A 25821-nucleotide genomic window follows, 5' to 3' on the forward strand; every position below is an offset into this window, starting at 1 on the left:
GCATAATAAGGAGTTTTAATAACATGTGTATTCGTGTACTTAATATTTTCGTCAGAAGAACTAAATATTAGTTTTATTTATGAAATAAGAAGTATAAGAAATTATATTATCAATTTCATAGTTCAACTCTAAATTGGGAATATCTAAAATCGTCACCTTTTCCCCGTTATACACAACATTAAAGTAACCCAAATCGGTCAAATATTTTATGAACAAATCAGCATCTTTTTCGCTTATGTCAGTTTGTGTTATGTTGACTATTTCTTTCAGTCTGCTTATGTGTTTTATTTTTATTTTGTGTGTTGCTTTGATTTCTACCGTAGTATCCATAATCTTCTCTATCTTCTTCTTCACTTCTGGATAGAGAAATACTTCCTCTAAATCATCAATATTGACGGATTTTGCCCAAAAACGTTCAATTTTCTTGTATTTCAAGAAATTCAAAATCGAAAAAGGATTAAATACTCTAATGTTGCCCATTTGCACAGAATATCCCCCGTACCACTTTTGGATTACTTCTAGCATATGCAACTTTCTTACTTTCTTGAGCAACACTTTTACTTCATCTTTCATAAATCCATAGAAGTCCAAAAATCTCGCGTCTTCTAAGAAAGGAATATATTTTATGTTTGTATCTTTAGCAGTTATGACGTCACCTATGGCCAAGCAAGAGTTTATCAATGCTCTATCAACATTGGGGTTGGATTTTAAAACTTCGGCGTTAAAATTACGCATAAACTCCAATATCGATTCCAAGTCCGAGCTTGATTCGACTATGGCATTTCTTACTGGAGTATCGTAATCGTCTATAAGTATGATACATTTTGTATAGTTGAAATGCACAAACAAAAGTTTTGATAAAAACAACATGCTTTTGCGTAAGTCTCTTTCATGCAGATCGGTGATAACAGTTTTATTGTAGTATCCTTCCCTCTTGCCCGAATCTCTTTTGGTGAGAATGCTGCTCTTCAGCAAATACCTTCGAGATTCGAACTCTGCCGATATCATTGCTTTGAACCCACTTATGAACACGTCAAAACCGGAGTAATTCAACTGGCTGAAGTTCAAGAAGATGACGGGGTATTTCCCAAAGTGTTTGTCGAAGAACACCGAGTCCTGGAAGATGGTGAGGTTGTTATCCGCGAATGTTTTATAGTTCTCCGTCTCCTCCCTGATTGTCCAGTTTCCTTTCTCGTCTAACAAAGCTTCAGAGAACGTTTTGATCATGTTCATGTTCAGAGATTTGCCAAAGCGACGAGGAGCAGTCACCAACATTCGATTGTTTGTTTTGTATTTGAAAAACTCCTTTATCAAAAGGGTTTTATCGACAAAATGAGGCGAACTGGCAACAGAAGCGAAATCACTGTTTTCTGCTCCGGTCTGGAAAGGAGAGAACGTAAAATAAGCTAAAAATGTTAAATATGATGACGTGTTAAACTTGGTTTGATTTCAGAATTTTTCAATAGTAGGCTACGAAATAATATCGACAAAATGATAAAAACATTAAAAACTGAAGGCCCTACATTTATTTATGAACTTAAAAAATCTCTAAACTTTTTATTTTTTATTTTATCTACATTGGTGGTAAGTAAAAAATACTATCCAATTAACATCGTTAAATGTTACTAATCCAAAATACAATGTCCCAAATCGACTATTAAACTTTACGTTGAACGTAGTAGATTTACACTTAGGTGGCAAGTGAACCAGCCATCGAGGGCTTTACAAAGAATGTTTCAAGAGTATATATTTCGAAAAATTATTAGGCTACAGTACTTACATGGGCAAGTGAGCTGCACATTTTAAACTCAACAAAAATAAACAATCCAAGAAACATCACTCGATGTATCGTCCATCTGATGTAGCCTATTCTAGAAAGCTTGCATTAAAACCATGAAAACAATCTTATCTTCAATCTGAGTGTTTAACATTATAATCTGGTCTCTTTAGTGGTTTACCAGTATTGTTTATGTTATTTTATTTTTGTTTCATTTTCCTGATGTAGCGGAAGCTCAAGATAGCTTCGTTTTGGCATTAATTAGGCTAATTCAGTTTGACCACTTATTTTTGGTTGAAGAGTATTGACACAGACAATATAATACTCTAATGGTTTACTCCATTGTCTGTGGTATTGAGTTTGGGAGTAATAGTTCTGTACAGAACAGTAGCGAGGATATGAATATTCGCCTATATGTAGGCTATTCATTCAGTCAACCTTCTGATAGGTTGAACTGGTTATAGAGCCAAAAAGTATTGAAAATGTTTGATTGCAGGATAAAGACGTTGTCCAAATATTGTTACAATTACGAAATTGATAAAATCGATTAGTAAGAGACTTACTACCTGGTCTCTCAGATACAGGTACCTACACAGTTGCCATGCCATTACACTATAAGTTAGAGTATTGTAGCTGTATAAACACATAGACAGGGAGGACATATTGGCGATTATATAGCGTCGTCCAGCAGATGAGGCGACTGAGGCGAGTAATTGCCAAGAGTTATTGATCACAGGCACAGGTACACAATGTATATGTGTCTATGGTGTATTACAGCTGTAGACACATAGACAGGTGGGGAGAACAAACTGGTGAGTTAAGCGTCATCCAGCGGATGTGGCGAGTAATTGCCAAGAGTTATCTGCCTTATTAAACTGTAGTCGGCTAAAAAACAGCTGGTCGGAGTTGGGACTTCCTTCCTCGAGACCTGAGCTGCACTGCAACGTTTCATTGGTGGTTCGTGCCTGATAATGTCAGATGATGGTGAGCAATAATGACATCTTATATAACGAATCACCCGAATTGCGCACCAAGTCCATCCTCCTTAAGAGTTTCCGACCAGCCAGGTATCTTAGCCCAGTCAATAAATATTTTTTATTAATTTTATATTAAATTTTGTATCTCCCTCAGTACTGTATTTGTTTTAGAAAAATTTTATAAATACAAAAACAAATCAAACTGCAGCTCGGTAGTTTACATAGTATTTGACTTAGGCCTATGATCAATTAAGTAAAACACAGCAATTTCTAGGTTTGGAGGGGGTGGGGGAAAAGCTCAAGGGGTAGAAGTGGGGACTTCTGGTAAAATACACCTCTCATGTTGTTCTATCACACATATAAAAAATCCAGCTTTCCACATTTAGTTGCGAAAAAGGGAGTTACTGTATATTGCATTCATTGACTGGGCTATCTGGCACCTTCATTGTTCGTGATGGCTCTGAAACGCATTCCCCATCCAAAAATACATTTGGATTTCTAGACGTTGAGGACGAATCGAGGAGCCCTTTCTATTTCGAGCGCGTTCTTTACTAAACACCCTAAGGTAAATGTTTTGTGGTTCACCCGGTGCGGTGTTGAGTGTAGAGGTCGACCTAGTGACTGTGGCAGTCTAGTCGTCTGGTTGTATGCTGTATATGGCAGTCGCCGGTACCGTTAGTCGCCACTTGCCATGCCAGAGACGTCCATGGACCGCACTCATCCACACCATACGTGGGCGTCTGACTGCTGACAAGGCTGGAACTAGATGATCCTGACCATTCAAACCCACGTGCTAATCATTCCCTAGGGACTCGCGGTCCTAGGCTTAGAACTGTGGGAACGAACTATTACAAGTTTTTATAAATTATGAAACTCACTTAATCACTGGGGTAAACTTCAGAGTAAGTTTTATGTTATTATCTATAATCTTTCAAATACGATTTTACATATCAACTTCCAGGACTGCTGACTTTTGTAAGCTGCATAGCACCCAAGATATCCTTGGCAATACGGGATTGCGGCCACATACAGATTGGCCAATGGTTTAAGGGTCGTTTCTAACATACAGATTGACCAAAGGTCCTAATGAGCAGGGACAAAAAATGGGGGAGGAGCTTACAGCAGCGATGTCCCGTGTGGGGGAGGAGCTTATCTATTTAAGTCAAGTATTTGTTAACTGTTTATGATCTTACCAGTCACAGAGGTGGCAAGCTCAAGAGACGAATTTTACTTTTTAAAACACTTTATGTAAGCTGCTAAGTAAACAAATAAGGTTCTTACATTCAACTGTAGCTTAAACAAAACGGTGCGGTATTCTAATGCAAATAATAGGCTATAAAATCTAACTAGCTAATTGCTTATAAACTCACTATCAATTTCTTGTCAAGTACACAAAGTACATTTTTTGGGAGGTCGAGTTGGTTACGAAATTGTTAGTTTGTTTGACCTAGTTATAGCAATTAAGATAATGTTACCATTTGAAAGTCCTGAAGTGTTCTTTCAAGATTCAAAGCATAAGCATTCTCGTTTTTATGTGTATACACATTTTTTGAAAATTACCTTTAATATCTGTCTTAGTATTTCGCACACGATGTTAATTTTTAAGTTCACAAAACCAATCTAGCAATATTCATTATAGGAGTAGTATCTTGTGTTGCTTAGTCTATGGTAGTATCTATAATATTAAAACGTGACGGATTTTTTATTTCACCATTCTGAATCAACCACTTGACGGATGTTCATGATTTTTGTGTTTGAACGAAATATAATTTTGAGAACTAGGGAATGTCGAAGCCATAATTTTAGTTTAGGGTTTCAGTTTTTTAGAATTTAAGTTTTAATTTTTAAAAAGTCTAGCAGCCGACGCTAGCAATTTAAAGCATTTTCAATGCTGGTTTAACTAACAGCTGGTTTATAACTGTCATTGAAATGTTTATGTTACGAGTTGTTTGTTTACAAAAATATTGTTCGTTGGTGTTTGAGTTTGCTTACATACTATTTCACTTTAAAATGTAGGTAGTTTTCCCTTACCGTGAAGGATCTGCGTTATTAGGAATTGTGTTATTTTTAACTAAACATCTCAAACACTTGCGTGTAATCAATCAATCAATCAATTATCAATTGATTGATTGATTGATTAAACGCAAGTGTTTGAGATCAAGTTTTGTCGTAAATTCAATCTGTGTAAGTATTTAGTTTATGCATTGCAAATTTCAACTCATATTTGGGAAATATTTTTTCAGCAGTTTATCGCTTAATTGTTTAAGATATAAGTGGTTTACGTGTTAATACTTCTTTTTCTGTATGTTTGAATGGGAGTATGTCGGCATACTAAAATTTTGGTTAGTAATGAAAGCGTCAATCGGTGTAGTAGGTCTCAAAACTGTTAAATAAACTGCAGGGTGCAGCAGAAACCAATGTCGACTCATACCATACCAACTATCCCCGTAGTACCGATGATTCAGAAACTTGGGCACTGACTAAAGAACCGAAAAACCTTAATGATGGGTTAGATAATAAAGTGCAGAGAAAATATACAGACCAGTTCAAGATAACGGCCGGAGGTCGAAATAAAAAAGAACAGAGAGCTAAGAGAAATGTGTTAACACTAACACCCAAATATAGGGATGCTTTCCAGAAGTAGGTAAAGCTTGGATGGACATTCTGTGCATAACCTTTTAAAAAGTATATCCCAAGGAGTACCACACGATAGACGGGAAATATCAAGTTATGAAATGCATCCTCAGACTGGGATCTAAATTTTGAAGAGGCAGGTGATGGAAGAGAATCCTCATAAAAGTTTCAGTGGTCACGGAGGTAAGATAAGGTACGGTAAGTACATAAGTAGTACAGTATGCAATTGGAGGTGTCATATATCTACTCTACTCAAAACCAGTGTGAATCGGTCGCCAATCTCACTTCAAGATTTTTCAAATCGACACAAATGCTGTTTTATGGTAAAATTATCGGATTTAAAATACATATCGCCATATTTTAGGTCTATATTCGAATGGAATAAATAGTTGTTCACATTACATTTGTTTATAAGGTGATTTTCCCCATTAAAACTTCCAGAATTTGTGTCTTTGCGTGTAAACTAGATGTTCTGGATGATTCCGTTTAGTTGACAACTCGATTCCCGTATTAGGACGGGCCACCAGCTCGTTCATATTTAAAATGAATTAGGCCTAAAGAATTTTGTCAGCTGTTTCAACTACACAAGTTGGTTCTATGATATTCAATAGCATTAAAGAGGCCACCTCTGTGCCTGGTAAGATTAGAAAACGTTAACAAACACTGTACTTGAATAGACAAGCCCCTCCCCCACATGGGACATCGCTGCTGTAAGCTCCTCCCCCATTTTTTGCCCCTGCTCATTAGGACCTTTGGTCAATCTGTATGTTAGAAAAGACCCTCGAACCATTGGCCAATCTGTACGCGCGCCGGGATTGCCACCGAACGCCAGGTAAAATACATGGAGTTTCAGGGTCACTCCCATATTGATAAGGGTGTAGTTGATTACAAAAATTAGTAGGCCTATCAAATCGTCAAACATTGAAATCGAATGTTCACTTAAAATCAAATAAAGTTAAAACTAGTAATACAAATTGTTGGCATAGGCAGTACGAAAAGTAGATTCTGTACCCAAAACCGACCCAACCCCAGGCCCCTACATTTTGATGCCCTTTATAAACGTTTCCAATTGAATATCTAAATTTGAAATTTTCTATGTTGCAGTTATTTTAGTACGACCCCGTGTAAGCTAAATACTTTATTGATATAGGACAAGTCATCTAGAATTTAAGCGTTATTAAAATATTTGCTATCGGCTCTCGAGATAAGGTTTCATTTGGTAACGTGAAAAACTTCCGCATCTCACAGATATGGCCATAGTATCGTGATTTCGCCGAGTTACGTAGAAACAATTAAACAAAACCATCACAGTACACGACTGTTATAGATTCTAGAGCTATATTGGAATTGAGAACACATTTTCTATAACGGCAGGACCGCCAACCTTCACATTCCCGACATGGTCTGACCGCGGCTAAGGTTACACAGAGTATGTAACCGGTTGGCATTGCTTCTTGCTGCGTTCTTTGTGTCATAATTCTGTGTCTGATCCCGTTACAGTCACTTAGACAAACAGGACCGGCTTCAACTTGATCACTTGGGCCACGCTTTATCCCAGAAATATTAATTCCATAAGAAGATAGTTGAACGGTATAACGTCAGGGTGTGTAGTGTATACAAAACACAATGTTATCCAGATTGTGGTGGCTTAGTAGGTAGTTAATTAGATTAACTAGAGGTCGTCCAGTGGTCGAAAACTCGACAAAAATTTGTAATGTAGGCTACAGACTTCTCTACTTTCATCCACGCTGTAAATAAAACATGTAATTGGAATTTCTTCCATTTGTTTTGATTTTCTGTTTATATTTCGTTGTTATTTAGTCACCAGCATGGCAACCCATAAGGCCCATGTTAATTTTTTTAAATTTTTAAATCCATTTTTTGTGTTTACTTTTAAGCCTATTTTAATTTATAAAGGGATTCTGCACATCTACAGGAAAATATCTTTACAACAGTATGCGTAGATTTTCCCTGCGATGCACACAAGATGAGAAAAAATGTTCTAAAGAAACATGCTTGCCTATTAATATTTATATTATCCGACATACCAGGGTGAAGGCAGAATGATGAGATGGAAGCTGAGTAGAGCAAATGGTTATTCAGACAATCTGTAGCTTATTAAAGGGAGTATGGCTTAACGCCGTCAATCCCTTTTGGGTAAAAGATGAAGATATTGTAATAAGGTAATAAGGTTTATCTAAGGCCTAATGATCTAGGTCATGGTTTTCAAACAATTTTTAAAGCATCATTCAACACTGCATTATAAATAAATAAATTACAATTATAAATAGGCCTAGATAAATTTACAATATAATTTAAATACCATATAAACGGAAGGAAACGCATAACAAAGCAACATAGCAAATAACAAATGTATTTTCTTGAAATTACAGAACTTGTTTTGAAACACGGATACGCCTATTGAAAAAATGTACGTACCACACAACTCTGTGACAGTGTTAATTACAGCACCCACCATGGCTAAGTAAATGTATCTTCCTTAAATGTCTACGGGTGTACATAATTTAGAAATACCTTGACATTATAACTTATGCCTACATTTTAATAAATTGTAGGCCGTAGGCCAATGGGATCACGGAAATAGTACCACTGACACCATGCTAACAGTCATGCTAATAGTCATGCTAACACCAGGACTATACCTACAGTATTAACTTTTAAAGTGAAAGGGACAAGGGGGTGTTTGACATGTTTACCAACATATTGTTAAAACTAAATGTTCTGGGATCCCCAAATAGTTTACTTTGCCCTAATAAGTTATTACATAGTTAAAATATTTATTCACGTTGAAACAATGCCGATTTTCTATTTAAATGTTGTTCTTGAACCCCTGATTCAATGTTTACTTACGAATGGGCTTGTTTTTTTTATTTTTTTATTTATTATTTTTTTTTGTTTCTGGTGCCTAAGCTAATTATCATTTATTTTTAGACTGTCATTTTGCACAGTTAACATAGCAAATGTTTAAAATACTAACTTTAAGTGTATAAAAGTTAATAATTAAATTACTTAGTCTACAAAAGTGCAAGTTCAAATACTTACCGTATACACTGTTGACAACTTCCTATTGGTAAACAAATATCATTTAAATTTGTTACAACAACAGCAACGAATGTTATAGCTTTTTATGTTGATTAAGATAACCACATCCCTATGTTGATTAAGATAACCACATCCCTATGTTGATTAAGATAACCACATCCCTATGAATAGAAATCAAAAATGTTAACAATAGGGCAGAGTTTGAAAAACAGATACCTACACCCTAACTTACTTAAGTACCAACGTTTAAAAGCAAGAATGATAGTACTGAACAAGGCGCCTTGGTACTGAAGACCTAGTAAATTTGTTTGATTATTTACAAAATTTGGAGAATGTGTACCGGTACACTGTACAGTAATTTAAAGGCTGTAACTATATTTTAGTTCAACTTGTCAGATAGTTAGTTATGCACATTTCTTTGAGTACAGTATGTTATAATACACTGCCGTATTTAAAGATTGAATTTCACATAGGAGACAAGTACCATACGTAGCCTATAAATTATGACAGCTAACTAAGGTAGGTAATCAAACCGTATTAAATTTATAACTTACCAAAGATTAATAGCGTGTAGATAATCCACCTCAAAGTTAACAACTGCACCACACTTTTTTCAAAACAATTTGACGTGATCCGTGATTCTCACAACCAAAACATTCACGTGTGCAGACAACTTTCAAACAATGTGGCAAGTGGTTAAAATATTTTTTATATCACTTGTTTGACTTGTAAACTAATTAAGAACAAAATTGCTTAGCAAATTGGACTGAAACAAAAGATTATAGTGGCATTATCACGCATTTTATAACAGCACGAACTTCCACAACACCGCCAAAACGTAAACTAACTGACGAAAGTGACGAAACGACGAACGAAACTGAACAAAACAAGGAGCGGCTGCCGCTAGCCGCTGTCAGCAGGGCTGCTCTGCATCTGTTTGTCAGTTAGTTCAGAACTGCCAACATAAGAAACGAAATCATGTAGTTTCACTTCTAACATACTACGATTTCTACATAACAAAATGGATTTACAGCTTGAAAAGTAGTTTTTTTTTACTTAAGTACAATCATTATACATTACTCGCCTTTACTTGGCTATTATGATCGGCTCGATCGGCTCCATTAGGTCAATATATTTTCATCAGACGTCAACGGTCCCAGGTGACATAGGGTCCACATCTGGGGCAGTATCTTTTCAATTTGACGTAAAAATGACCTTCTTGATTAGTGGACGTTGGTGCCCTCATGTTCACCGATGACATGAAGCTTTTTTTGTGAGATGTCTTCAGGCAATAACGCTGCACAACTACAGATGAACCTGAGTGTGAAGGTTATAGCATGGTGTGAGGGCAATAATATGAAGATAAATCCCAGTAAATACTCGGTTATAACTTAACATTGCTCTCTTTTTCCAAATCCTCTAATCTTTTGTGTATTTTATGGAAGTAGACAGTGTTACAAGAATTTCAACTATCAAAGATCTCGTAATTCTTTTCTCATACGACACGACCTACGTTTGGTGATCATGTGGACCTTTACCACGAAAGGAAACAAATTGCTGGGATTCGTCATACGCTTCACAAGAGGTATGCGTTGTCCCTAGGCTTTGATTTGAACTGAAGTCTCTGTGTTGCTCAGTCAAACAAGGACTTCAATATGTGTCTACGGTCTGGTCCTGGTGGTGCTACACTGAAACGACAGGCAATGCTTGGACGCAATTTAGAACAGATTTCTTCGTCTGATTTGTGTTAGAAGTGGCTATCCCTATCGATACGCGCTCGTGGCCGACTATGTGCACATATACTGAAATTGCATCCATTAGAAATTCGAAGAGATTCTGCCACGGACCTGTGTAATCTTTAAAAGGACAAGGTAGTGAATAGCGTCCTCAGTTGTCCAGGAACTTCTTCAGGGAGATAGATATCAGGGTTCCAGCAAGAACTCGATCCGCAAGAATTGTTCGGCCGGCGCTTCAGATCAACATCTTATGACGCCAACGCCAACAGTCCACTCGCAAGAATTCTTCGCCTGGGAAACATGGTATTCAGTGACGTGTACTTCTTCCTTTACTTCCTTGACTGTGACAAACTGGCTGGAAGTCGAAGGAAGTCCCTCTCTCTCCTTGGCGAGCAACGACTTGTCAATAGTTGATTAAATAGTTTGTCGATGTATTCAATCCCCATTATAATATACTGACCAACACAAGTAGACCTCGACCTCACATCCCATTGTGAATTTGAAGCTCGTTTTTCGTGTCTAGTTCATGTCCGGTGACACCGATCACTAGTGTTAACGAAATTTTGTTTATATTATTTTAGGCATAATTCATAATTACTGGTTTGCTGTTTTGTTATATAACTAGGAAATTACTAATTGTTCAACCTGGAGCACGGCCACCTTTAATTCCGTGCCGCGGCCTTCGAAGTGACAACGTTGCAAGTAGTGTCGTAACAGCTGCTTTTTTAGGAGGCAGCTATATTTTATTTTTGTATTTTCGCTGTGTTTGGGTATTTTTAGGAATACGAAAGCTTGATTACTCCACTAAAACGAAAATATTGACTCCACTTTAAATCTACAGAAATAAATTTTAAATTTTTTATTGTTTTAGTTTTTAATTTTATATGTTTATTTTAAATCTTTTAATACATTTATGTTCATAAACTCAAATTTAAATGAAAAATATGCAAATTAATGAGCTGGTATACCATGTCTGACATCTTATATTACGGGACGTCTGGCGCTAGAGAGAGAACACTACCTGCGACGTTGCCACTTCTACCAGACCGTGGCCTGGAGCAAGGCAACACGCCTGGAGTTAAAGGTGGCCGTGAATACTTGTTGATTTTTTTATTTATTGATTGTGTCATTATTTATTTGTTGTTTTGTTAGTGAGTATAGCTGTTTTTTTTTATTTTTTTTATCGTTTGGCCATTTTTAAGTATATATATGTATACAGGGTGTCCCGTAAGTAAAAAGCCAAACTACGGGAAATTGTTCTATGGGTCAAAATAGAGAGAAAATCAAGAATAACATTTTATCCAAAATCGCTTCGTTAACCAGATATCAGCCATTTTGTATTTTTACATAAACATTTTTTTCTAACATTGGTCTTTTTTACCTTAACCTACATATACCAAGTTTTATAAGGACCGGTTGAAAAATTCAAAAATAATTTTTTTTTGTAAAAATACGAGATGGCGGATATTTGGTTAACGAAGCGATTTTGGAAAAAGTGTTATTTTTGATTTTCTCTTTATTTTGACTTATAGAACCATCTCCCGGAGTTTGGCTGTTTATTTACGGGACACTCTTTATAATCTACAATATCCCATGAAACACGGGAAATTTATAATCATTGCTACTACGGGCCGATGCCAACCATTATTAAAAAAGATGAATTAAGTTGATATTTCAGGTTGGCAACACTGATTCTGTTTTCATTGTTTTGTTTCTGTTTGTTGTGTTGCCTTGCATTGCATGATTAGTTTTTCTGGTTTCTTTTTAAGTTGCTCTTTTAGGTTATGAAGTACTAGAAAACGTTTTTCAAAGTTAGGTTACTTAGGTTGTGTAAAATATATAACCCATAATTTGAACCTAGATGCAAGACTGAAGACTAGTTACCGACCTTCAATAAGACTCAGCAAAGAATATGGTATTTTTAACTGTCGCTCGTTTTGTGAGAATGAATTACCGTGGGCCCAATAAGGGTCCCGATGAATTTTATAGAAAGAGGAACATATTCCGTCTCTCTGCTGTAAGTAGGTTTTATATTGATACGTTTAAGCTTTTATTTATTAGGGTTATTTTCTATATAAAGTTGTGATGTGTTTGAGAAGTACCTTAAGCAGGAGTTACACTGTTGCAGGGCAGAAGCTAGTGATGCGCGATTGAGAGATATTACATTCAAAACGTTTTGATTGTTTGAACCTCTCAAGACGTTTTGATTGTTATTTCGCTTAGCCAGAGGTTCTTACCGAGAGACATTTATCGAGATGCGACGATTGTTTTGTTTTAGCACGGCTTCTCTCGTATCTTGCATTCGTCTAGAGAACCGAGACGCGAGAAGTCCTTAACGGGAGTCTATTTAACGAGATGTTCATGGCGATTGTTTCGTTAAGTCCGGCATCGTAATTTATAATCATCTAATTTCTATTGATTGACCCCCAATAAGAGGTATAATCTTACTTCAAAACCAAGGAAAGTCTATGAATATAGCCTTACTTACTTTATCTACGGAACTTAATACCATTCAATAAAAACTATGGACAAGACGATATGTTTTTCAAAAAAATTTTTGTATTTAAATCAAAATGTTTATAACGAGACAGAAGGTTCTCATAATGTTATGTTTCAGTATTATTTACTATTACTGGTACCCATTACTTAAAATAATTTTCTATTTATGTTGCCATGACGGAGTGACGAAAGTGCTTATTCATATGTCAGCAGTATATGTTGTTCATAACAGCCTAGTCTACTATTCGATAAGAATCTAGAAAAAGAACTAACATCCTCGTAAAACTCTCATGAAATGTAGACAGATGCAAACAGACGTTTAGGCTTAACGAATGCAAAAATCGAGATAAACATCTCGGTTTTACAAACCTCTCGCTAAGCAATCAAAATAATCGAGAAGCGGAACATCTCGAGAAGGGACATTCCGATTGTTCAAACATCTTGCAATCGCGCATCATTAGCAGAAGCACTACCAAGCTAAGAGATGTTACTTAATCAAAAGGTTCTCATTGTGTGATCCTCTTGTGACATATCTATTGTATTTTTTCTTGGTGAGAGATTCTTACCAAGAGGTTTTTAACGAGATTCTTAGCGATTATTTCGGTTCAGCACGGCATGAGCATATAATTTCTCTCATATATTCCCCTCAAAGAGAACCGAGAAGTCCTTGCAAAGAGAGTTTTAGCAATATGTTCTTGGAGAATTTATTGTTTTACTTACTGGGGCTTTGGCAATTATCATCTAGGCCTAGTTTCTGTTGTATCCGCCGAGGACTGTCCCCCAATGAGAGGTCTTTCTTACTTCAAAAACGAGGAAGGTTTAGGGATAACTTATTACTTACTTTATCAACGGAATATAACGCAATAGGTTTAAGCAATAAAACCTGGTGTAGGGTTTATGCTTACTAAACCGTGTACAACCTTGAAGGTGTAAGGGGAGATAAACTTGAGTGAGTTCGCAAACCAGCATGATCGGAGCATGGGAACGGATGGGGATGGTTACCTATGGGGTGAAAATTGGATTTTCTAATTTTTGACTCTCAAAACACAAAATTTCCCAATTTCTCTCTAGACCATTTTAAAGCTAGCTTAAAAACAAATATCTTCCTATGTTATAACAGAGTGTTTTTGTCCGGTTAGGAATTGGTACCGGTCACTACCGGTACAGGGAAAATTTGAAAAAATGTACTTAAATTTAATATTCCTTTGTTATTTTTATGGAGTGTAGATCTAACTTATATTTTAGTTTGCTTGTTTAAGTAGGCTAGGCCTATATATTTTGACCATACTTGGAAAGTTTATTAATTTTATAGTCTACTAAGCTATTAATATTTTACTAAAACACACTTTATTAGCCTCCCTGTAGCAGCAAACCTAGGTAAGTACTTGTTTAACCTAATGTTATTTAAATGTAGATTTAATTGAAAATCAATTCAGGGAAATGGATATTCGCTTAGTCTGCAGGTTTGCTGCGGCAGGGGTATTATGACTTAAAAATGATTTTCTATTGCTGCTGACATGACATATTGACGTAAGCGTTTATGCAAATGTCAGCAATATATATGTTTTACATAGGCTAATACTATTCTATAAGAAATCTAGAGAAAAGAATTAACTTCCTCGTGACTGGTCATGAAATGTAGAAAGTTGCAGAGAGACGTTTTGAGCTTAACAAAAATGCAACAATCGAGAGAAACATTTCAGTTGTAGGCTACAAACCTCTCGCTAATTAATCGAAGCAATCGATAAGCGAAACATCTCGAGAAGGAATATGTTGATTGTTTACACGTATCGCAATCGCGCATCACTAGCTGGTAGCCCTGTAACACTAATCGCCTAGTTTAAAGCTCAGTTCCAGTCGCCATGTTGTCGGTGGGTCCTCGAAACGAGTACTTAAGCAAAATTTATTGAGGATCATTTAGATTTTTTTTTCATTCAATTGAAGATGAAATTACTCGTAATCTTGGTAGCCATTACCTATCAGTGCTTTTTTGAACTCCTCTATATATAGTACCAGAGGTGATTTTGAGTATGGTACAGACTGTTTGGTGTCTAACTGACTTTGTTATAAGGGTGCGCTTTACCTCAGCTCGGAAATCTCAGATCGGGCTTCAGTAGCTATGTTTCACCATTGGACAGCGCTGTGAGAAGCGCTTGCAGACGTTTCCAAGATTACTCTTTTAGAATTAACAAATAATGATAGCTACGCACTCTAAACAGCTTATAGTAGTACAAAGACCAATCTATAGTTCTGCGTTTTTCAAATGTTCAAAAAAAGTTTTTTTAAATAAGTTAAGGATAGTTGAAAAGACCCTTTTTTCTTGTACTACAACTCAAGTTTATAAGGTGTGTATTTAAAATAATTGAAATATAGAAACAAAGAACTATATAGGAAATTTCATCTTCTTTAATATGAGACCTTAACTTTGATTCTACCTTCAATGTAGCAGGTGAAAACAGAAATCTTGCAAGTTGCGCGTCAGGGGTAAAGCTTAAGCGGACGTTGTAATGTAAATAGATGTCTGCATTTCATGTCTGACATAGCTGGGGTGCCAGCTGAATGTCTGAAATAAGGTCCAAGGCTGATTTAGTATGAATTAGGCTACTTGAGTCTGAATACAGATAGGCCTAGATAGCCGTCCTTTTAATAACTCCAAAACCTGTCTTACGTGCAACTTTTCTTTCAGCACTTTTATGGCCGAGCTCGAAACTGTTACAGTATTGCAGTGAGAAAAGTTCATCGAGCTCTGGTTTATTCCACCAAGGGTAGGAAACTGAAGAGAGAAGATATGCGAGATGTGAGTATACACATTAGCCATTCAATATTATTTATTCAAATCTATAAGTATAGCGCGAATGAATGAAATGTGTTTATTTCCACATAATATATACAGAAAAAATATACTTTTTAATACAAAATATATTAAAAAAATAAAACTAAGACTAAGAATAAAAAAAAAACATTTCTGTATAAATTAATTCAATTAATTAGGTATATGAAATACAGCAGACATAGGCAAGTGCTGCCTGTGCGTCTGCTGGGTTGCTATTTTAATATTTCTAGTAACCAAGTCATATGGAATTATCCTACTAATATTATAAATGAGAAAGTTTGGATGTATGGATGGATGTATGTTTGTGACAAGTGAACGCGAAAAATACTGGTCGGATTGGGCTGAAATTTGGCATGATGATAGCTCACATTCCCGATTAACATATAGGCATATTCTTATTTCAAAAATCCTTTTGGGCTCCGCCCCAGTGGCTCTGGAGTTTCCCATGTTAACCTTATGAGAAATGGAATTATTGAATCTTAACAGCTGTTTCAATTAAACAAGTTGGTTCTGTTCTATGATGTTCAATAGCATTAAAGTTAAGGATTACCAACAGGGTGTAGCACTATTATTTCTTTTACATTAATGACAACAGCTAATTTGCAACCAAAAGGTGAGTGAGCGTAGCGAACGAACTTCAACCTGGAGGCGAGTTAGCGTAGCGAACGAGCTCCAACCTAAAGGTGAGTGAGCGTAGCGAACAAACTTCAACCAGGACGTGATTGAGCCATGCGAACGAGATAATCTTGAAAATTAAGAAGTTAAACGGGGCAAAGCCCGGGAGTTACAGCTAGTTGTCTATAAAAACGGTAAATAATGGAATGTAAACTGTTGCTTTAAAAGTTAGCGTATCAATTGAATAATGCTGATCTAAAAGTATCCAACTGTCAATAACCCCTTTAATTGCTCAGTTGTGGACTACTAGGACAACAGCTGCTTGTGAAGAGCTTGGTTTGCCTTTCCCTATCTTCCGCCAAGGTCTGCAGTCTAGCGACGTCCTGCTAAACAGAAAGTCCCTCTCCAACCTAGCGATCTGGGAACCAAGAACGTTTAAGGTATTGCCTTAAAATTATTTTTAGATAACTTATTTTAGTTAATCTACTTGACCTACCCTAAGATTTATTAAGGATTTTCAAATCAAGTTAAACATATTTTGATTGTGTAGGAAAATCAAGACTGAAAAAGAATTCATGAAAATTATTCATAAGAATTGTGCCGTAAAGTGATATATAAATAAAAATCTGAATAAAAGTTGTAAAAAAACCTTTTCTTTATTAAAAGTCTGCACAACTGAAAATTCTATTTCAAGAAATCAGCTCTAAAGTTATGCTAAAGGTGCGTTGTCCAAGGCGCGTCTGTTGCGTCTGACGTAGAGCGATGATCGCCGAGCGATGATCGCTGTGCGTCGATCGCTTAGAGACCCGTTGTCCAAGAACGCGTCTATTCAGTTCAAAAGTTGGTTGCTGACTGTGTTAAAATTTATTTTGCTCTCACTATTAGCGTTAAGAGCCAAGTGTTGAAGATCCGATTCATCGAAGAGATAGAAAACGAGGAAATTCTGGACCTTTAGTAAACCTCGATTGTGTACCCACAGTGTTTTCAAAAATAGAAGTGAGGAAGGATATTTTAAAATACTTATCAAAAAACACTTTAATACTTTTAAAGAAAACTGTTTAAGTTCCTTTAAATCCTTTAAAGTTTAAGTTGTAATAATTTAATTGAACATTAATTTATTATTATTTTGAAATTTTTCTTTACTTAAATACAGATATCCCCTATTCTAAAAAAACTCCCAATGCGTAATCCATGGCTAAAATAAAAGTCAATACTTTGGTGAATTATTTTAGACTATAAAGAGTTTTGGGAGTTAATTGGGGATATATTATTTCTTTAACTAAAGATAAATTTCAAAAAATAAAAATAATTTAATGCTAAATTAAGGCCTATGACTCATTTTAAATTTGTTGGATTTTATTTAGTGATTAATTAAAGCCAAACATTTACTGAGTAATTTAAGACCAGAGAGACCTTGGGCCGTATTGACAACCCGAGATATAAATATTTTAATAAAAACAAATTTCTAAAAAAGTTAGATTTAATTTTGTAGTTTTGTTCGTAGCGATTCTCTAACTCGTTTGATTTGAATGATCAATAGCTAAAATAGAAGCCCTTTTTATTTTAAGGTTGAAAAGAACTACAAGCGTTATTAAGAACTGAAGATATTTAAAAACATGTTTTAAAAAATGAGTACGAAAAATGAAGTACGAAACGTCTATAAGAAATGTATGGGGGAGAGTTTTCGTTTGAATATCTTTAAAACAAACAAAAAATAAAAACGGATTTCCGCATTGAAGTTAGCATGAAAATCTAGTTTTGTAAATGATAAAGACACTACACATAATTAAAGTCACAACACTATCATTACATAAAAACAATATGTATATCCAATATGCCGGATCCAAGATGGCGGCCATAAACGTGATTCCTATCGAAATGAAGTACTAACCACCCAATAAATACTGGTGGTGGTCTTAAGTCAATATCTCAAAAATGTGCATAAGAAATGCATGTGGAATCATTTTTTATTATTTTTCTAATGTTGGGAAAAGCCACAATTTTTTATAATGATTTTAGGGGGTTTCTCATGGACCTATTTTTGGCAACCTTTAGTATGTCACTCAGCAGACCCAACACTACAAAATAAAACCCTAAAACATTTTCTTGCAATTTTTTTAGGTCATATCCTATATTTCTTTGACTATAGCCATTAAATTAAGATACTGTATATTATGGAGTACACGGGAGAACACAGAAACAACAATGCAATAGACGCAATAGACGCTGGCCGTCAGCGATCCCGTCTGCTCCTGGAGCAGTGCCCCGCGTCAGACGCTCAGCGTCTCAAGCGTCAGACGCTAGAGACGCTCCCTTGGACAACGGCCCCATTGAAATCAATGCTTAGCAGTCCCTGAGCGTCCATCGCTAGCGTCTATTACTCAGCGTCAGACGCAACAGACGCGTTCTTGGACAACGGGCCTTAAGCTTGCCAGATGTCCAGAATATTACCTGTCAGTTCGGATTCAATCTTGCATAACAAAATGGTGGGTTGATATAACAGTAGACTCGCTCTTAGCCGTAAGCCTACACATTTTAACTGTACAATTTTTATCAGCAAAATGGTTTAACTGGACTGGAAAGCAGGAAAGGGGAGGGGGGGTTTACTGTTAACCACTTTTGTCGTAGGAAATATTTGAGACCAGTCATTAATCACGTGTCTATAAATACAGTAATTTTCCAAATTTAAGTAGGCCTAAACCTAATATTGGATTACAACACAACCCAATTCCACATTTTGTAATTGGAAAGGCCAATAAAAAATATAAACACATCATCCCTTCCTGTAGACTATCATGCACAAAAGTCAGCATGGTTTTAGGGGACATCAGATAAACAAGAAAACCCGATATCTGGACTACCCTCGGTCCCGAGGAGTCTGGGTAAGAGGTAGTCACTGTAGTCCAGGGTTTGATTAAACGTGGAAAAAAATAAATCATAAAATTGTATCAAATGTAGAAGAAGGTTTAAATTTCACCGTACAGTTTACAAAGCAAAGTTAGTTACCTGTTGCAGTTCTGGACGTCCATCAATATTGGGCTCAATACGAGACCCCACATGAACCACTTTTCCAGACAGTGCCGTAAAAAATAATAGTTACATTTAGGTAATAAATATTGGTACAAAGACGGATAAAATTAACCATTTTGCACCTAAATTTTTAAAATTATCTTGGGGAGGACTTATTTTTTACTAGACGTTATTCCATCCATGCCCCCTTTATGGTAAAGTAAGGTGGACGCTCATGATCGCAGTTGTGTTGTGCCTAGGAACTGTTTGATCTAGAGTTTAATAATTCAGCATATCATTTGATTATTTGTTTGCAGCTGTTACAGTATTCCCAAATTTACACCGAAGTGTGAACTAAAACCCAAATGAGAGCCAAAGTAGATGTTTGTACACTCTAAATTAAATACTTACGCTGATGCGCTTAATTATTCTTTTCAGAATCACATGTTTATAAAATTGTGAGCACTACCTGTATACAAAATAATAAGGAATTGTAAATTGTGAAAATGTGTTTCTTCCTATCCAAACTAGATAACCATATGGTCATATCCTGTAAGTCTTTTAATTTTTATTTTTATATTTGTAGGCATTAACAGACTTTGCTTGGAAGAGAGCAGAAGAGGAAGGTGTTAATGGACTAAGCTCTCTTCCCTCTGACCCACCTTCACATGTCGTCACAAGAGATATGCTCAAGAAGAAGAAAAAGTAATTTAATCAAGTTTTCTCCTTGTCAGTAATTTGTAGATATTTTGTATTATTATAAACGATATGCCATTATGTTAAATTTCACTTTTCATACCTTGAGTACCTGTAATAATATTGGCAATCTTAAGTAATATTTATTTAGATGATACTTGAAGACTTAATGTGGCTAAAAGTGGCAAAAATTCTTTTTTTCTCCCTTTAATTTGGTAGGGGTTGACAAGGGTCAAAAATCACATTTTTGACAAGGTTTGGTCTCTTGAGTCAACCACCTTTCATTTTCCAAAGGAAAAAGCTGGTTGGTTGGCTACAATTGTCGGAGACTACTCTAGCCTATTGGCTGAAATTAATCTTCCAGAAGTTTTCATTAGTGTCATAAGCTAAGCCACTATGAAAATGTGCCTGTTAAAATACATTTTGTCAGACTATTTCAGTTTAATGCTTTTTAGAGTAAATATTTACAAGTGGCTATCCATAGCATCGGAACAAAAACTAGTGTTTACATTTGGTTTTTTTTTATGTTTAATTTTACACTTTTAAACATAGCAGATTTTTCTATGTAATACACCAGACTTTTTGATCCCGTACTAAAGCAGACATCACACCCTTTTACATGGGGTAGCCAATTATTATACAAAAAGAACATATTTTTTCACATACTTTTTGACACTATCTATGTATCACGACCGTCTATACTTCTCGTGATAATAATACTTAGGAATGATCTAAATTGGTAACATTTTATTTGAACATGTCTTTTGTAAGAAGTCTCTAACACTAATAACAATATTTGTTTACATCTCATCATAATAATATAATATCCTAAATAAAACACATGTTTTATTTACAGTCTTGAAACATCCCCCTCCTTAAAGGTCGAGTCTCCTTGGAGGATGTACTTGACGTCCGTGTCTAGTCTTGTAACTTGAGTTGTCCTCTTGTGGTTTTGGACTTCTGGTACAGACACTTGTTGAATTTTGTTCTGTCACATTGTCTCGTGATGGTGTACTTTTCAAGTCATCGGGAAATGGTAGAAGATGGAAACGGTTTCTTCTTAGGTCTCTTGTATCAGTCCTGACAATATATGATCGTGGCTCAGTTGCTGTTTTTACAACCGTTCCAGGTTTTCCCACGTCAGATATCCAAACGCTGTCTCCAGATTTCAAACTTCCAAGAGATTTGGCACCATGCCTGGAGTCATAATTTCTCTTGTACTTTTCTCTATAATTCCTCTCCCTTTGTTTCAAGTCACTCAAATCTGGCTTTTCTGTTAAAAGTCCTGGCAAAACTGGTAGATTGTCTCGTAAACGTCGTCCCATTAGTAGTTGTGCAGGGCTAAACCCGTTCGATATTGGAGTGTTACGGTATGATAAGAGTGCCAGATAAGGGTCTTCTTTATTTTTCTTTAGGATGCATTTTGCTATCTTCACTGCAGCCTCTGCAGCTCCATTACTCTGATGGAAGTGAGGGCTACTGGTCTTTAACTTGAAATTGTAGTCTTTGGAAAACTGCTGGAATTCCGAACCTTGACGCATGGTGAATTGGGTTCCGCTGTCGGTTCTGATTTCTTCTGGAATTCCATGACGACTAAATACTGATTTACATTTTTCAATGACTTGATGACTTGTCAAAGAACGTAAGGTTGCAATTTCAAAGTATCGTGAGTAACAATCTGTTAACACGATGAACCATTGACCACTTAACTTGAAAAGATCCATTGCTGCAATCTGCCAAGGTCTTGAAGGGAACTCTGCTGGAATAAGTGGTTCGTTTTTATTTTTCCTGTGCTGAATACATTGTGGACAACTTTCAACCATCTTTGCAATCTCACGAGATATTCCTGGCCACCAAAGACTGTTGCTGGCTCGGAGTCTACATTTTGTTATTCCCAAGTGTCCTACATGGATTCGTTTTAGCATTTCTTCTCTTAATGCTTCTGGAACATATATTCTTGTTCCTCATAATACAAGATCATCAGCAACAGAAAGTTCTTCCTTTACGTTGAAAAATGTCTTTAATTGATCTGGAATTTCAGATTTTTCTGGCCAGCCATCAATGATTAAGTTCCGTAATTTCATACAAATTGGATCTTGTCTCTGACAATGTAGGATTTTCTGTATGTTTTCATCAGTAGTTGGAACATTGGAAATGACTTGTCTCACGTAGTAAGTGAGTTCCTCCTCTAAGTCATAGTTTTCAGTGTCCTTTAGAGGGTTACGTGAAAGACAGTCAGCTGTTATTAGGTGTTTTCCAGGAGTATACACAAGATTGTATGAGTAACGCATCATTCTTAGTCTTATTCTCTAGACGTGGAGTTAATTCATCTAAGTTTTTTGACGTCAAAATCTTCAAAAGTGGTTTATGATCTGTCTCGATTATTATGTCCTTACCAACTATGTAGTCTTTCAACTTGTCACATGCCCAGGCGATTCCCAGAGCTTCTCGTTCTATGTTGGAATATCTTCTTTCTGTATCAGTGAGAGAACGTGATATGTAGCTTACTGGTTTGAATGTGCCACTTTTTTCTCGTTGCAACAATACTCCGCCGATACCAAATGATGATGCATCAGATGAAATCATTGTTTGAAGATTAGGGTCATAGAAAGCTAAGTGAGGAGCCGTAGTAAGAAGATTTTTGATAGTATCAAAAGCTTTTTGTTGTGGTTTGTCCCATATCCATTCATTATTTTTGTTGAGTAGCTCGTGAATAGGCTTCAAAATCTCAGACCTATTTGGAATATATCTTCCACTAAAATTGATCATTCCAAGATATCTTTGTACACCTTTCACATCAGTTGGAGGCTCCATCTCAGAAATAGCCTTAACTCTCTCCTGATCAAGAGAAATGCCATCAGCACTCAGTTCAAAGCCAAGGAACTTAATTTTTGGCTTTGAAAAGACTGTTTTCTCTTTATTCAAGGTAATGCCTTCCTTTTGAAGCTTTTCCAGAACCTCCACCAAAACCTTGTCATGCTCGGCTTGTGTGCTTCCCCATATTAGGATATCATCAATGTAAGCTTTTACATTTCTTTGATCACCAAGAGCAGCATGGATGCGTTTCTGGAAATACTCCGGAGCTGATGTAATGCCAAAGGGGAGGACCTTGAACTTAAATCGTCCCCAAGGTGTCAAAAAAGTGGTGAGATCTTGTGATTTTTCTTCCAAAGGTATTTGCCAAAACCCGTGATTGGCGTCTAGTTTAGAGAACACAGTAGCTCCTTTGATCTGTGCTATTGTGTATTCTATCCCTGGAATTGGATGTAACTGGCGCCGAACACTTTGGTTTAGTTTCGAAAGATCAACACATATCCGGACGTTACCGCTGTCTTTCTTTGGTACGACGACCATCGGAGAACACCAAGGTGTAGCATGGTCTACTGGAGTTATGACCTCCATATTTACCATTCTTTGAATCTCTTCCTTGGTTTTTGACCATAATGGTAGAGGTATTCGTCGAGGCACTGTAATTGAGAATGGCTTTGCTCCCATTTTTAGCTCAATTTCATAAGCTCCGTTCATTTTACCTAAACCACTGAAAAGAGATGGATATTTTTTGTACCAGTTCGTCGAAGTTGAAGACACACTTCGGACAACTTGTAGAAGGTTTAGTTTTTCAATGGCTGGTTTACCTAGGAGTGGTGTTTTACATTTTTCTGCTACATAAAAATGCTCAAAACAAGATTTGTTCTTATAGTCTAACTTTACATTTACCATCCCTCGTACAGCTAACTGAGTCCCATCCGGTCCTGAAAGTCTTTTACACGTATGTTGTAATGGAACTTTTTTGTTTAGCTTTATATTAGCTGGCAAAACTGAAACGTCTGCTCCAGTATCGATTTTAAACTTAATAATGTCAGAATCATTAAACCTGAGGTCAATTTCCCAAGATTCAGGGTTTAGAGCACTGTTTTCAGTAATTTTACCTATGAATTCTTCAGAATTTGATGAATTTGTACAATATTGATTAACAAACTGTGGTTCACTACTGACTTCATTAACCTTTTGCTTAGAACAAACTTTAGCAAAGTGACCGTTTGCTTTACAGTTGTTACACCGAACATTTTTGGCAGGACACAAGCCTCGGCGATGGGATGGAGTATTCCCACACCATTTACATAGGTTTTCTGGATTGTATTTTCCATGGTTATTAGAAACTGTTTTCTTACAAAAAGACTTTTTAGGAGTGGTAAATTTTACCCGATCAACGGAGGGATCAGCTAGGTCAAGTTTTTGCCTAACTAATGCCTCTGAACTGCGAAGAGCATCAACTGCAGTTTCTAATTTTAGTGAGCTTTGTAACTGTAAGCGATCACTAAGGTTTTGATCATTCATTCCAACGATAAGTTGCATGAGAATCATTTCATCCCTTAAATCTCCCCAGTTGCATGGTTTTGCAAGAGTATGTAAGTCTGTGATGAAATTTTCAGCAGACTCTGAGGATCCCTGTTTTTGTCTAAGAAATTTAGCACGCTGATAAATTATGTTTGTTTTAGGAACGAAATGGTTTTCGAATTTTCCCATAATCAATTCATAATTTTCCAACTCATCAGGGCTTAGATTAAAGGAATCAAATATTTCCTCAGCCTTATCCCCCATACAGTAGCAAAGAATGTCAACTTGCCTTTTCCCAGGTGCTTTATGTAGATCGCTGACTGAACTGTACCTTTCAAAGCGTTTCTTCCACACACTCCAATCATAGGGGTTGAAGGAAAAATTGTCTGGAGGCTTGACATGGATTTGATTTCTTTGAAGTCTGTTCTCTTCAATTTCCTGTTGGATCTGTAGGTTTACATCAGACTGCGCCATGTATCACGACCGTCTATACTTCTCGTGATAATAATACTTAGGAATGATCTAAATTGGTAACATTTTATTTGAACATGTCTTTTGTAAGAAGTCTCTAACACTAATAACAATATTTGTTTACATCTCATCATAATAATATAATATCCTAAATAAAACACATGTTTTATTTACAGTCTTGAAACAATCTATCTATATATATAATACGTGAAGCCGTATTTTGTTAACGCAACTCCTCCCTTATTTGTGGACCAATTTCAACGTTTAAGGTGTCAAAAGATTCGTCTCAATATGTAGTTTTGCAATAAGGTTTTAGAACTTTAAAATGTCTACTCCTAAGGGCGGGAGACCCTCTCAAAAGTAGGGTTTTCCCCATAAGAAATACACAGAACAAATTTAAAAACAAATACCCCCGCCGCAGCAAACCTGCAGACTAAGCGAATTTCAACTTGTCTGATTACATTTTTACTAAAATATTTCCATAAATAAGACATATTATTCCCTATTTAAATAACATTAGATTAAAGAGTGCTTAGGTTTGCTGCTACGGGGAAGGTAAAAAGTGTTTTTTGACCATACGTCAATAGTATAGGATGAAATAAATAAATTTTTGACAAATTTTATCAATATATACCCATAAACAAGTAAACTACAACAATTTTCATTTTCTCCATAAGAATAACATGGGAATTTTTAATTACACTATTTTTGAATTTTCTCCGTGACCGTTAGGCATACAACAGCGCTTCAATATACTAAATTATTTCTTTTTTTAAGCTCTACAAAACGGTTTAGAAAGAAATCGCAAAATCTTTTGTTTTTAGGTTCAAAAATGGGAAAAACCCATTTTTACCCCATAAAACCCCCCTTAAACCCCCGTTCCCATGGTCTGATTATGCTGGATCGCAAACTCGTTCGAATAAACGTAGGTTTACACGTTTGTACCAAATTTCATCAAAATCGGATCATTTTTGCTCGAGTTATCGCGCTAACGTACACATATATATATATATAAATATATATATATAAATATATATATATATAATATATATATATATATATATATATATGAATTTGAACGGATGGTGTTTTTGGCCTCTAGGGACCTCAAAATGAAAAATTAAATCAGTCTCGGGTCCAGGTCTTACCATGAGTACTACGGTAATAGCTTAT

At 36.0% G+C, this 25821-nt stretch overlaps 4 protein-coding genes across 4 annotated transcripts in view; 1 reads left to right on the forward strand and 3 right to left on the reverse strand.

Moving 5' to 3' along the window:
• The window catches only part of LOC128984436 (uncharacterized), a 220207-nt gene extending 210893 nt beyond the window's left edge, over window positions 1-9314 (reverse strand). The window contains exon 1 of the mRNA XM_054403756.1: window positions 9006-9314. The gene's annotated coding sequence lies outside the window, so the exon portion shown is untranslated. The remainder of the gene's footprint in view (window positions 1-9005) is intronic.
• On the reverse strand, window positions 13-1844 carry LOC128984792 (uncharacterized). Its single transcript, XM_054404160.1, has 2 exons — window positions 1781-1844; window positions 13-1380 (listed from the first exon to the last, which is right to left on the reverse strand). The coding sequence occupies exons 1-2, from the start codon at window positions 1835-1837 to the stop codon at window positions 61-63; spliced, it is 1377 nt and encodes a 458-aa protein (XP_054260135.1). The 5' UTR covers window positions 1838-1844; the 3' UTR covers window positions 13-60.
• Window positions 9315-11927: 2613 nt separating the features above from the next.
• LOC128986883 (39S ribosomal protein L20, mitochondrial) lies at window positions 11928-19927 on the forward strand. Its single transcript, XM_054407477.1, has 4 exons — window positions 11928-12204; window positions 15373-15483; window positions 16431-16574; window positions 19730-19927. Exons 1-4 carry the CDS (start codon window positions 12100-12102, stop codon window positions 19850-19852), a joined length of 483 nt encoding a protein of 160 aa, XP_054263452.1. The 5' UTR covers window positions 11928-12099; the 3' UTR covers window positions 19853-19927.
• Window positions 19928-20714: 787 nt separating this feature from the next.
• On the reverse strand, window positions 20715-24651 carry LOC128984437 (uncharacterized protein K02A2.6-like). Its single transcript, XM_054403757.1, has 3 exons — window positions 24509-24651; window positions 22236-23377; window positions 20715-21685 (listed from the first exon to the last, which is right to left on the reverse strand). Exons 1-3 carry the CDS (start codon window positions 24649-24651, stop codon window positions 20715-20717), a joined length of 2256 nt encoding a protein of 751 aa, XP_054259732.1.
• Between the last annotated feature and the right edge of the window lie 1170 nt (window positions 24652-25821).

Source organism: Macrosteles quadrilineatus, unplaced genomic scaffold (assembly GCF_028750875.1).
Source record: "Macrosteles quadrilineatus isolate MER2022 unplaced genomic scaffold, UCM_ALF_1.0 Scaffold_2__2_contigs__length_208266976, whole genome shotgun sequence".
In the NCBI taxonomy this organism is placed as follows: Eukaryota; Metazoa; Arthropoda; class Insecta; order Hemiptera; family Cicadellidae; genus Macrosteles; species Macrosteles quadrilineatus.

What these genes read in the sequence shown, in the direction of transcription:
- LOC128984792 (XM_054404160.1), bottom strand. Translation starts at nt 1,837, where the DNA reads ATGTTTCTTGGATTGTTTATTTTTGTTGAGTTTAAAATGTGCAGCTCA. An exon ending in TGTGCAGCTCACTTGCCCAT is followed by an intron (nt 1,381 to 1,780) that starts GTAAGTACTGTA and finishes TCTCCTTTCCAG; the next exon opens with ACCGGAGCAGAAAACAGTGA.
- LOC128986883 (XM_054407477.1), top strand. Translation starts at nt 12,100, where the DNA reads ATGGTATTTTTAACTGTCGCTCGTTTTGTGAGAATGAATTACCGTGGG. An exon ending in ACATATTCCGTCTCTCTGCT is followed by an intron (nt 12,205 to 15,372) that starts GTAAGTAGGTTT and finishes CTTTTCTTTCAG; the next exon opens with CACTTTTATGGCCGAGCTCG. An exon ending in GGGAACCAAGAACGTTTAAG is followed by an intron (nt 16,575 to 19,729) that starts GTATTGCCTTAA and finishes TTATATTTGTAG; the next exon opens with GCATTAACAGACTTTGCTTG.
- LOC128984437 (XM_054403757.1), bottom strand. Translation starts at nt 24,651, where the DNA reads ATGGCGCAGTCTGATGTAAACCTACAGATCCAACAGGAAATTGAAGAG. An exon ending in TGGAAGAAACGCTTTGAAAG is followed by an intron (nt 23,378 to 24,508) that starts GTACAGTTCAGT and finishes ATCTCTTTTCAG; the next exon opens with TGGTTTAGGTAAAATGAACG. An exon ending in GTTGAAAGACTACATAGTTG is followed by an intron (nt 21,686 to 22,235) that starts GTAAGGACATAA and finishes TTTGGTGGCCAG; the next exon opens with GAATATCTCGTGAGATTGCA.